Below are 13590 nucleotides of genomic sequence, written 5' to 3' on the forward strand. Positions count from 1 at the left end.
TAAAGGCTACCATCGAGAAAGTTGCTTGCACGTTATTCCGCGTTAAGTTGAGCTAGACATTATGGAAAACTTTGCGCTACCGCTTTCAGAACCACTTCCAGTGAACGCACCATCCTTCTCACTCATCGTCATCGTCATCACCGTGACCGCATGCAGATGTGGCGGGATCGAAAAGTTTAGGATAGGCATCTCAGTTCGTGTGCCGCATCACTAAAAGTGATTGAAAACGAACGGACGTATCCATCTAATCTGCGGTCTTCCAAGGATAACTCAAAATTCTACTTGGCGATCGGAGATTGCTAACAGATTTACTCTATAATATGATCGAACGTTAGTAACAGCCAGACCACCGGCGACTACGTAGGCTTCAGAACGCACCCAGTGATGAAGCGCTTACTGTGAAGATATAGCAAGCAATAACAGTCCAGTGTAACTATGAGAGGGCTTTCGCTGTCTAGTCATCGTCAACTTTACTGCTGTGGACACTATAATAATAGCAGTACTCGTACTTGTTTCGAAAAATTTTTTCAACAAACAGTTGTTAGAAGCCAGTTCTAGCTGTTTGTCGGTTGGCTAGCAGCTGGCGACAAATCTTTCGACGAAGAACGTATCGAGGCGCGCGCAGAAAACGTCAGCCGTCAGGAGTCGCTAGTGTAACGACGGACATAGTATATACCAACGTAGCTCATCGCGATAAATGCCGCTCCGCTATATTTAGCTTAGCAGTGCAGTCAGATTTTACAGTTGGCGCGTTCATAACATTCAGTCGCCAGCCAGCGAACGACGTACTGGAACGGTATGTGAAATAGTTTCCTGTTCTGGATTTAATCACACCTGTCGCACAGTGTAAGCCCTTGAGCCAGGGGCAATTGTATGTTCCATGGTAACGACAGGTTGAGAAGCGAGGCTTGTAGCATGAGACAGTCAAGTTGGCCCAAAAGCTAGAAAGATGTGCGTGCATACGTGACCGGTACAGTCTGTGTACAGCCTGGCTAAAAGTCACTACGAACGTATGCAAAGTCTTTTACACGTTTAGATAAATGTGCGCTGGTAAAATATATTTAGCAACAGTTAACTGAATATGACCAGCGGCAGTCAAACACGATACAAGTTTCTCGCATGCAGACATCGTCGACGTTGGATGGTAATAAGTGTTCTTGGTAGTGGCGTAACGTCATAGAATGTACAGAATGTGTGCATTAATGAAATTACGAACCATTCATTGGTAGCGTCCAACAACAGTTGACGCCGATTAACCCATAATAATCTCTGGTGGCAAAAACGAGGCCGTCGTATATAATATCATCGACCGGCAGGACCAAAATGTATAAAACGTTTCTCTAATCGCTACTGACTAGTCGCTCGTGGCGCAATACAATAGCTACAGCGGTAAAATTTTGTTCCTTGATACAATCGAAAACAGACGAAACGTACTATCTATAAATATATATTGAATGTCAATCGGACGATGCACAGACTGATCATATATTAGGCATGTAACCGTCAATTTCCGTGAAGCTGATAGTGAGGGGTGACAGACAGACAAGCAAATGGTGGCCAGCGGGCGAGATGAGTTAACCGAAACTTGGCGCCGCAATAACGATGACTGAATGTGATACAGATTTTTGAATGCTATTGCTTCGTGAAGTAACTCAATGCTACGTGCTCTCATACATGGTGGATAAGTGGATAACGCGTCTGCAAGGATTTTTGTAAGAAATAAAACGAACAACGATACGCGTCACGTATCGTATTGCTTATTTCTCCTTTATTTTTGCAAAGTAGGTCTCAGGAAGCCACTGGCTGGACATCGCCAAGATACCGTTGGGGACTTGCTCGTATTGAAATGTATGCCTGTCTGCCGTTCACTCTCTGTCTGGACCTAATAGGCATTTCGAAAGGAAGCGGTACCTAAGCGCATCCGCTTATGACGTGACATGATAATGCAAATGACGTATTTTAAAAGCAATGACAATTTTTCCAATATTTTAAACAGGTCCGCGTCGAGTAGGGTTTGAAACTCGCTCTCGGCCTTAAGGATTAAAATATGGAAAAACGAAGCAATTGTACGTAATTTATTGGTTAATGGAGCCCTAATCTTACACTGAACTTGTAGAGTACTGCACCGGGTGTTACAAGTTCTATATATATCTCTTAGTAAATGAAAACGCCGCGACAGCTTAGTGGCGTATATATTTGCCCCCTAATCTTAGGGACACGTTGTGGTCTAGATTCTAATCCGGGCATAGGTAGAGAAAGGACGGTTCGTTTTCTGCTGGGAGGCAACTTAACGGTAGAGAGCCAACCTAAGAGAGTAGATGTAATATACTGCTAATTATAGGGTAAAGTATGATTTTTTGTGCGCCCACGTCGTGTCTGTCCGTAAATAAACTGTCTACGTAACAGGTTATTTTTATTAATTTATCAAGGCTGGCATGCGGAAGAGCCTGCTCGTTTGCTTTTTTTTTTGCCTCTTTGTGGGCATCATCAAATAATTCTATGAAAATATAACGATGATCGAATCTCTGACAACTTTGAGCGTTACCTGGTGAAGTGACAGCTAGGGTGGCGTAAAGCACGGTGCCCAACGCTAGTATTAACATCTTCGACGTGTCTCGACGGATTCTCCGCTCCGTCGGGTTGTTTCGTGGCTCCACCGTAAGTGTCTCGACTCTTCGCCGATGAACGATTCCAAAATAGGGAGTGTATCCTTAGCACCACATTCTCCTTAGTAGGAGCGAATCCTTCTTTGAAATCCTTTGGCGGAAGGGCACAGTGGCTTTACCAACGCGTTGGATAACAAACACGATAAACCAAAATTTACGAACAATCCACTCGATATAATCTCTAAACGTACTTTACACACAAGGCACACTCCAGTAATGACCCCTCCAAAGCACTCTCTAACTTGAACGTAAAATCCCAATTGAACGATAATCGCACCAAATCAAATCCAAGGCGTTGTTGTATAAGCGTTAGTTACCCTTGTCGATCTTGGGCCATTTAGATAGTCAGGTGCTCAGGAGCAACAGGTTGTTATTCATAATGACCTACTGATCCAGCAACCTAACATGATACTGTTGATAAACAATGCTTGTTCTGCCAGGCTGTACAGCCTATTCCTCGTTGTGGGTGATTCAATCGTATTCTCTTCGTAGTTAATGTCTGCTTCACAGCAGCGGACGTCCACCCCTGTCGACGGCACAGCGCGATCTGGCGCCTGGCATGCTCAGAGAAAGGGAACCGGCTGAAAGCAGCGGCGACCCGCCTCACTTTGCTGAAGCGATGTCGTCGTGACTGCGGCAGCTCTAGCACCAGCGGCAGCTGCGGCGGCAGCAGCATCAGAACTAGCAACAGTCGAGAAGCGGACTGAGTAGCTCGAAGCTGCCGAAGAGGATGAAAAATCGAAGAGAAACGCTACAGGTACAGCAAGTTAGTACAGGCGGTATCAACCTGCCACTGTTGATATGAGTGCTGGTCTGTGGCACTTGCTGTGTAGGGGATGCTGTTGGTCTTGCTTCTGATGCTGTTTCTGTTGCTTCTGTTATTGCTGCCGAGGTTGTTATTGTTGTTGTTGCTACTGCGGCTGCTGCTGATGCTGTGAAGCGCGCGGAATTTTGCTTTGGGGATGAGCTTGCTGTGTGCTGATGTGTGTAAGCTAGACTGCTCTGATAGTGGCAGCATTTCGTCCTTGCATATTTAGAAAAAGCGCAAGAGATGCAGGAGGCGAACGAAAAAGCTAAAAGGTACAGTAATGAGGCCTGCACTAGAAAGATTCAGGTGATTCGCTTCCTGGCTTTTTGACTAAAACCAAAGTGTTCGTATCCCGATCGATCTGCTTGGTCGCTGTCACTCGGAGGTTATTCTGCTAGCGATGTCGTTTGGAATGCGTCAATTTTAGCTCCTGCGAAAAATCGCACGAACGAAGAGCTTGTATATGGAGACGGTACCACAAGACGGCAGCGATATTGTTGTGGAATTCGTCGTTCGAGTTGGCAAAAAATCCGACAACGGCCTGAATAATAGTTATAAAAAGATGACACTCACGAAAAGGAAGAGAATAACGGAGCAGTGAAACTTTCTACATTAATGTAGTCCTGGCCGCTCTGCGTATGTTTTTTTTTGCCATAGGGCTGTTATACTATCGTTGTCCGTTCTATGTGAATCCAAGTGTATTCGATTTGTAACATGGTGTCTTCTGTAAACGATCCCATCGTTGCGGTTGTGTGCAAGCAGTTCGTTGATCTTCGATACGGCTGTAATTTAGAGTCATAATTCAAGAAGTAAATGTTGGTGGTTAGCACTCCACGCGGTTCACCATTGGTTTTATTGGATATGGCTTAGTTGCTGAGATTATTTGGTGTTCGGCTTAAAGAAGAACCCTCGGTCGCGGTTTCAGGAATCGTACTATACCTAAGGTAGAGCAGGTAAAAAAAATAACAAAACGAAACAAAGATGAAACGCGATTATTCGGAGCGAGTAGGAGGGTCTCGTAGACGGAAGGCCTTTAAAGGATTTCCAAGAGATCTACATATTTCTCGCTGGAGTACTGAGCAAAGGCAACCCCACAGATCTCACTAAGTGAAACAAAGGAAATGCTAAAGGCGGAGCTGAGGCGTCAAAGCACCTTAAAGAGCAAAATTAGAGGAAGGCGGGGGCAGGCGACACGTGGGCGAAACATTCCGTTACGAATGTATAGGATTTCCAATAATATTAAAGGAGAATGCTCTGTTTTAATGCCTTCATAAATTTCGTGTTCCGGTTGCACGTTTAGCTCGACACTTCACTGGCGTACTGTCTTGCTAATTCAATGCCCAATCTGAGTTTCGAGTGAGTGCTCTTTGCTGAAAATTGTACAGGGCAGACGCCATTAGGCCTGCATATCCGTGCGGCAAATTAGGCTGAACCGCCCGTTCTAGGATGGTCACCAAATCCCCTCAGATTCACATTTTCTGAGAGACGCTTCTAATACAATTTTTTTCATCGAAAATTCAATTTTCCGTAACTATAACAAGTATTTCTATAATTTATTGATATTTTTAGGTACTTGATTTGAATGTTGTGTGTTGCTTTAAACAATAACTAGTAACAAAAGCAATAATTTTCACACCCAGTAGGACCAATCTTACAAGCGGTAGATGTTTGAATCTAATTTTAAGCAAAAGCTTTTAATTGCTTCATTGGTAACTAGCTAGAGAACAGAGGCCCATATTTTATTAAATCGGATTAACCAAACTTCGCTGCAATATACATTACAAGGGATTTGAGATGCCTGGGTGAAAATGATCTCAGTTATAAAACAAGCGCGCAATTTCAAAAATATAGCTTGCCTCTTCAAGTTATAGAATACCATTCTTTCTTTATGATTGTAAAGCCATTAAAAATGTACAAACAAGAGGCTGAAAGGTTGAAATTTGATTTGGGCGAACTAGATAATTCTGATGAAGTGAAGGCACACGGAATGTGTAATTTTTTTTTCAACTGTGTTTTTATAAATTTGAAATCAAAGGCGAAGTAACAGTCGTACTTCTACGAGTTAAAGTAATAACTCGAAGAACATCTATACGGGGTATATATGGAGTTTAAAAGTAAAAAAAAACACCCGTATCGTTCGCAGACTATCAACAAATTTGAACAAATGTATCGTAGATTCTACAATTCGTAAGCACCGCATAGGTAGCACCAGTAAGCTGGCATGACTACGACTTGGCATAAGAAATTTAGATTTAGGAAAATCCCCGGCCATGTCGTCGCGAGAAAGGTAGTTACAATACAACTCAAATGATAATACAGCGCCGGTTCGAAGGTCATCAAAAAAAAAGAAAAACGAAGCTAAGTTCGGGAAGCCTCGAGAATGATATGATCGTCATCATCAAGACCTTCAAAGCCCCAAAAGTACCAAAACCATAATCTTTCTTACAGTTACCCACTACCATCTTCCTTTTCTATCGTATTTCCTATCATGGCAGGCTTTCTCATGGCCAGTCTCTCAGGTCTATCCGCAACAATGGGTTTGAGATGACCCAATCCAGGTAACGTTGCCGATGGCTGCGAACGGTCGTTGTTATTGTTATGGCCGGTCTTCCATCAGTTTCTGTTATCTCATTCTCTTCGACTGTGCGATGATGTTTCTCTCTGCAGACTTGGCCACCAAGCATGGATGATGGGTTTAGGTCTTTTAACTCGTCTTCGTTTGCACGAATTGGGCAGGGGTTTCCCATCTTCATCTAAGTGGTTCTAGATCTTGTCCTTCTTTAAATTTCCCTCCACAGAATGAACTCTCTATTCACGCTTACACGATTCACCAGTCCTAATTGGTACTTCTGGTGCGTTTATAGGGTAGGAGACGCAGACAAGTTGAGACCAACACTGCATCATGGGGACAGCTTTGCTGTGGACACTTGATTTGCGTGCTCCATAGATGGCGGAAGGATCGCCCATACCAGGAGTGGCACATCTACTACAACCATCAGAACGATTCGCTCACAAACTCGGACGAACAGTGTACAGACAATAAGGGTCTATACACACGTATATAAAACATATATTCTCAGCAGTGGCCTCGTTCTGCTACTGTCGTTGTGTCTGCCACTGGTATTTCTGCCATTCGAAGGGGCCACTTGAGACGTCCCATAAGAAGGCGAATGATCATCCGGTAGGTGATAGACTCACCAAGAGGGGGCAAGGAAAACAACATGAAGCGAGCGTCGAGCGCAACCGTAGCCAACAACAACAACAACAGCAGCAGCAGCAGCAGCATCAACAACAACAACGGCAACAACAACAACAGCAACAGCAGCAGCAGCAGCAGCAACAACAACAACAACAACAACAATAATAACAACATCCACCTCAACAACAACCACAGTAACACGTTCCTATACGCGTAGGTATTCATGTTTCGGCCGGCTGATGATGGCGAAACGCTCCTACTGCCGTCTGCTAATGTTGTGGATGCTGCTGATGCTTGATGCTTACGCAGAAGTGCTACCGAACAGAAGGCCGTCATCGTCATCTTCGGAGGGCGAAGAAAAGCCTGTGGCCTGCTATTAGACTAACGGCTGCAGTAGCTGCTGAAGAATCACTACCACAGAGGTGGATCGTAGACATGTTGGTTGTCGACCGTTCGTTTCTTCGTTCGTTCGCGCGTCGCTCGCACAAAAAGGTCTGCTTTTACATTACACCGCTGTTGGTGGCAGAGAGGCACCAGCTTATTCTGAGGTGAGCAAAGCAAGATAGTCAGCACGTGTACACAAGCGTATCTAAGCAAGCAAATGAGACAAGAAAACGCTACTGGCCATTATGAAAACAATCAACCCAATAACCACGATGTATGTAGTCAAAATAAGAACTAGAACAGTATCGTTGAGCCATGTACAGCCAGCATTGCTTGAATTTGTGCCAAAGTCAAGGGATTGCGCATTCATTTGATGACGCGAAGTTCTACCTGGCCAGTTAGCGAAACGACCAGCATATGCAGTTGGAGATTCAAGCTAGGGAGACTAGAAGTTGTGAGGTAGGTTGCGAAGCTGCGGTCTCAAGCGGCCCCCATGGGTAGCTCGACAGTGGATGATCGAAGTTGATCAGGGCAATGGTAGGTCCGCGTGTCTTCTCTGTTCCCTATGCCTCTATTCATCCAATACAAAGATGCATTTCGATAGAATAACTATGAATCACAAATTCGTTAAAGGCGCAGCAAAAACACGATTCGATGACGTACTAGATGCTTATGTAAAACGAACGATTTTTAACCTCCAACCCTTTTATCGGTTTCTTTCTTCCTGCATAATTATCGTTGATTAGTTTTATTTATGTAATTTTTTTCTAAAACAGCATTTCTTTTTTCGGCTACCTTTCGTCTCTGGATTACTTTTTTTCTTAGACGAATCACAGGAACTCAATGGTTGCTCTATGTTCGTAATGAGCGAAGGATCTTGGCTGTCCGTTATATAAAAAAGATATAGGCAAAGAAATTATCTGATGTCCTGTTCGGGACACAGACACGATCAGGGCAATACAGTAGCGCCATTGCCAGCAGCAACGAGCAGTAATAGGGCAGATTCACGATTCCGTTCACAGCTCAGCTCCGATGATGGGGGAAGTTTTAACGAGGCTACAGATCTCGTAGACGGCACCGTAAACAACAATCCTGACAGGCTATTTATGCAGGTGTGCTAATCCCATCACCGGTATCGTTATAAAGCGAAACGAAATCGCATCGTATACAGATATGTATGTACATACATATATATACAATAGATGCCTTGCTGCAGTAATATTAAAAAAATGGTATCGATGACCTAGCATTTGACCAATGATATTAATATACAAACAGAAAATATTCGTGTATGTAATGAAGTATAGAGAATCGGCTATGTGTTTTTACGGACGGGGCTAGTGTTGGCATCGCTGTTGAAATTTCAAAAGAATGGTTGAATAACTTCTACATATATATATATATATATATATATATATATATATATATATATATGCTACAAATGTTTATTTCACTGAGCGCAAATAGGTAACATTAGTTTCTTATGAATTTTTTGTTAATGAGGTACATTGAATACTATAAAATCGAAGTAAAAATGTCCGAGGTTGACCTATAGAAGGTCCAACGTTGCACAGCAAGAGGAAATCACTATGAAAACGTAACTGTGACAGCTAGACTCTAAACAAATTACTGTGTAGTATGTTTTGACTAGTCTATCTGAAAGACACACGTCAAAAACCCGCACCCCACAGCCAACGTCTTAGATTTAAACCCGAAAATTTTAATCAGGAAGTATGCTTCTATCGATAGACTGCAGCAAAGAAGTACTGCGAGTGTCAGTACCAACGAAGCTAGTACAAACATTTTAAAAAATCAAGGGTCTACCTCTGTGAGTCACTGCATTTTTGTACACACTTAAGGTGATCGTATATCTTTTAATGAATGTTTCCTTTCAAAAAAAAAGTACTACATAAATCCAGCAAGCAGTTGTTCTTGAATTGTTCCTCGTAATCTTCACGAACGTGACAGTGAAGTCAATTTTAGAGAGAGACGGTGTGGGGAAATTGCCGTTGTGAGAATACGTGTCACGAGAGGGTAGTTATTTGTTGACTGGGAGGAACCTCGTTCACCCTGTCAATTTTATGGTCATTCCAGTTCCAGCCTTGTTGACATGAGGGCTACTTACGTCAAAGCTGTCATTACGTGTAATTACGGTGGTTTAGAAGAACTGGATAATAAATCAGTTATACGTAAGATTGAATCATGAACCAGTTATGGCGAAGAACGTTTTAGAAATGAATACAGAGACTTCTTTTACGGTCCATTTTTTGGAGTAATTGGAAAGTGTCCCGCTTCGGATCGGCATATTTCCAGACCCCTTTAGCAGAGCTGTTTTAGATTGCTTATCCTTCACCGTATGTTCTCGCCAAGCTTGCGGTATCACTATTTAGAAAAGCAGTCGCTTCTATACGCAAAAGGCTACAGCGAGGTTACATTTGGTCGTCTCGGAATCAGGACTGACCATTAACCCAACAGACACCTAGGCACTGAAATTCAGGTGAGGTAGAAGAGTTGTGGCTTATGGTACGCTTTATCTCTCGAACCTATTGCTGACATATGTTCACTGATCCGCTTACCTAAAATTGCTGATCTTTTATGGCTGCTAAAATTTCGCCCAGCATATTACGTAAAGTGCAGAATCTTCAATTAACAGCGGCCTCGTTCTTCAAAAACGGTCTTGAGATTGCACCGGACAATCCGTAACAGGCCTATCTATCTCTTGGCGACGTCCCAACTGTTCCCCGAGGGCTTCTGTAGTCGTTTCAACCAGTTATCAACTCCAGCACCCTAAGAAAGCCCGGTAAAATAGAATCAAAAACTCGCAGAAGTTGATTTCGTATTCTACTAAATGCGAATCGTGACGGACGAAACCTGGAAAGGAAGTGACCAGCTATGCAGGGCACGAATTTCACCATGACCTATGCAACGTATAAAAATTTTGTGATCTGTATGGTGCTTCTCGCTGCTCACAAGTTTAATCATCGGCTAACTTGTCTCAGTAACTAGCCAAAAAATGGTTGAGTCATGGTTTATGATGTTTATTGCAACCACTGGTAGGTTCTAAATAAGTAACGCTTTGAATCGACTATTGGAAAAACCATCCAATGACATTAGCGTTAGCCATCATATATATATATAGGATAGGATAAGGCTTCGTGTACCAAGTTATTATATATTTAAAGTATATGAGAAGTGAATAAAGGAATTTGATTAATATCTATGTAAAATCGACACAAAAAAGCATAGAGCATTATTTTAAGGCAGTTACGTATATTACTATAGATATGCTTCTGTGACCAAAAACCAACCACGACATTGAATTAACTATGTGGGTGAAGAAGTCTGTAATGTGTTGGGTACGAAACAAAAGCTAGATTAGAAACCCTTTGAAACGGCGCCTATAGATATTGTACATGTACCTCAGTTTTAGGATTTCTAGTCAAATGTCTGCACTATCCTTTCCTCAGTTGGTTACAGTTGTTAGGTACTGGCTGACCTCATAAACATGTTCCCATACGGTTAGTGCGAATAATTGCGTATTCTTATCTGATAAACGTCTATCCACTAGCAGTGTGCCTTACGATAGCGTTGAAGCGAACGCTTCGATGCATGTCAAGTTACGATTTCTCAGGGACAAGAACAAATGGTCTACTTTTTCCACCACTAAACTTGTTTTAGAGCACAAAAAAATATGGATTCTAATTACGTGAAAAATGCTGTGATGTTTCAGTCGGTCATCGTCTTCTGATGAATGGCAGCGTCTTAAAAGCTCTGTTTGTAATTCTCGAAAACAGCTCAGTATATCTATGCTATTTTATACTGAAAATTTTCTATTCTTTAAATTTAACCCAGGATATACTCACATCTTAGTGTTGAAAAACACAAACAATGACGATAACAATTACTACTCTATAAAGACACAACTATCCCTTGGCAGGTAGATAGGGCTCGAAGTTGCGACCCGGCCATTTAACGTTCCTTTTTCAACGACAAACACCAAAACACAAAACGGGTTAACGCAACTCAGTTAATGAACACGGCTGGATAGCGTCATTAGCGCGGATTTCCGCGCATCCTGCTTTACGCAACCGATTTCCATCGGGGCCTGCGTTCTTCATCGTGATTGCTTCATCGGATAATGCCATGTTGCTGCGTCCTACGTCCATTTTGAATGCTGGGAGATGTTGTATTCAGTATTCTGCTGAGGGATTGCGCTTCCTTTATCCATTAGTGATCGGTGTGAACTGAATAGTACCGTGATGTATTTCGAATGGCCACAAGAGGCCGCGTTGCACAGCTTATCTCACTCTTAAGGGGCGGTGCCTTATGATAAAGTTTAGTTGGCAAAACTGGAGAGAAGGCTAGTGGAATATTAGCTGATGCATTAATATCTCTATCTTCCGCCACATTTTCCGGATTTGTTCTTTATTACGCAGCTAGCTGCTGATAACAAGCCCTACAGTGCGAGTACATAGAATCCATGAAACAGCCGGTGCGCCATTGGTAGGTAATAGAAGCGCAGTAAGTCGCTTCCTGGTTAACTGTATGGGATTTATCTGTAGATGGCTTGTACGCGTCTTGTACGGAAATCACTTAGTGTAGGTTTCTTCTAGCAGGATCTAGCACGTGGTCAGTTATTCATCTGTGAACATATTTTTTTCTTATGCTATAGTTGTTACATTTGATAATGATTGATTGATCGCTTACTATCTACGGCACCTATTCATAGCTGATCAAATATGAATATGTGCAACATCAGCGTTCAATTATCTCTTTGTCTTCCTACCTTGGTCAAACCTACCTACAAAGTAGTTTTATAAACAGCGTTTCAAACGAACTCCACGCCCCTTCTGATTGTATCAAACTAAATTGCTTTTTCCATCCATTTTTTTCGGTATCGATAGTTTGTGGTACACTGGATGCCTTTAACGAACCATCTAAACACATTGTTTCTGCACACAAATCTTCTATATATATGCACTGTTGTGTCTGGTAGGGTAAACAACTTTGGTATGTGCTCATTGAGATTCTACGTTGTTAAATGTTCAACACACTTTACCCGTACAGGACCTGAGGCAGCTATTGCAAGACCTTGAGCGTGTCACAAGGTACGGTAGTAACTCATTCAAAAACGTTCGTCAGCAATGGACAAATCACGCCGTAGACGTGAATGTGTGTAAAACACGTGAGGATGACTAACTGCCAACCCAATCATGCACAGTCGAGGCAGGAAGCGCGCAAAATAGACGGCCTGAGAGGACATACGCCGTAACTGTATAGGAATGAGACCTTTTTTATCTGCAACACTTGCATAGGCGAATTCGGGTTTGGCGAGCCCATGAAGAGGATCAGCCTGCAATGAGTAAAAATAACTTTTAACATGCGAATGTTGTCATTTCCACGCGTCAATTTATGCTTGGCTAGCTACTTTAGTAATGGTGAAGTGGGTAGATGATTAATGGTATATATATATATATATAATGAAGTAAATCTTGCTATAAAGCGTGGTTTAGAATTGGTTGGATATACGTTTCGAGTTTTTGATCGGATGCTGTTGCTAGTGCTGCTGCCGTTAAATATTGTTGCTTCAGGTGGCTCACGGCTGTTTCCAGCATAAAGTGAACTCTTGTGTAAAAGTCCGATTTCGGATCTCTATCCTACCTTATATCGCATCTATCGCAGTATCAATCTGTAATAACATAGTGGCAACATGTTCGCCTACTAAAATGATCGTACACGTAATGATCTTGATTGAAAAGCAGACGTAAGCATTCTTCGTTTTGTACTGTGACGCGCCAGTTGTCTGAAGCAATAATGACAGCAGTGCCAGATGTACCGTAAAGGTAAAATATCTTATTTTTAGTTTGGACAAACAGGTTACAGCTGCGAAACATTTTGGGAATTAAATATGTAATTTTTTTTTCACTTGTATGTAAGTCTCAAATATGTGTCATATCAAAACGTGCTCGAGTAATCGAATAATCAAGTTAAACATCACATAACTAAGGCTGTTCTCTCATACATATGTAAAAGCTTACTCCCGGACTAAAAACAGCTTCAGTTTTACCTGCCGCACCTCGTTTTACGCTAAATTATACGTATATGATGATACAGATGCTTACGTAAATTTACCGATAAGTTCAAGCGATGCGCGATTGTTGCGTCAAACGTGTTCCCGTGCGATGCACAATTATAAATAAGTAACCATTTCGTCATGTCTTGTCTTGTTTATACAGCTAGATAGGTCACTAGCTAGGTAGGTATCATTACATTACTAGCCGTAGTAAAAGCTGCGTTAACCTTTTCGAATTGTTGGCCACAAAAAAGCAGGTCCTAGAAATAGAGAATCCACATGTATTACTGAACTACAAGCTAAATCGAACCTTTGACAGAATACAGGGCCCGATAAGCGAAATCAACCAGTATCAAACGTGAGTAAGCGTACGATGATGTTGCTCACCATCCAACCCATATACACAGCTTGCATTCGCTCACCGCTAGCCATACCTGGGCATCAATAGTATTCATAAATA

The 13590-nt window shown here is 42.2% G+C and overlaps 1 protein-coding gene across 3 annotated transcripts in view; it reads right to left on the reverse strand.

Moving 5' to 3' along the window:
• The window catches only part of LOC111269805 (neural cell adhesion molecule 1), a 76080-nt gene extending 64727 nt beyond the window's left edge, over positions 1 to 11353 (reverse strand). The window contains exons 1-3 of one of the 3 annotated variants that reach the window (XM_022849644.2): positions 10921 to 11353; positions 9634 to 9844; positions 2546 to 4256 (exon numbers count right to left, since the gene is read on the reverse strand). In XM_022849644.2, coding sequence (XP_022705379.1) covers positions 2546 to 2603 — 58 coding nt within the window. In that variant the 5' untranslated portion in view covers positions 2604 to 4256; positions 9634 to 9844; positions 10921 to 11353. The remainder of the gene's footprint in view (positions 1 to 2545; positions 4257 to 9633; positions 9845 to 10920) is intronic. The other 2 variants (XM_086972234.1, XM_086972235.1) reach the window with 2 other exon arrangements.
• Positions 11354 to 13590: the final 2237 nt, after the last annotated feature.

This window comes from Varroa jacobsoni, unplaced genomic scaffold, assembly GCF_002532875.2.
Source record: "Varroa jacobsoni isolate VJ856 unplaced genomic scaffold, vjacob_1.0 scaffold_1417, whole genome shotgun sequence".
Lineage (NCBI taxonomy): Eukaryota > Metazoa > Arthropoda > Arachnida > Mesostigmata > Varroidae > Varroa > Varroa jacobsoni.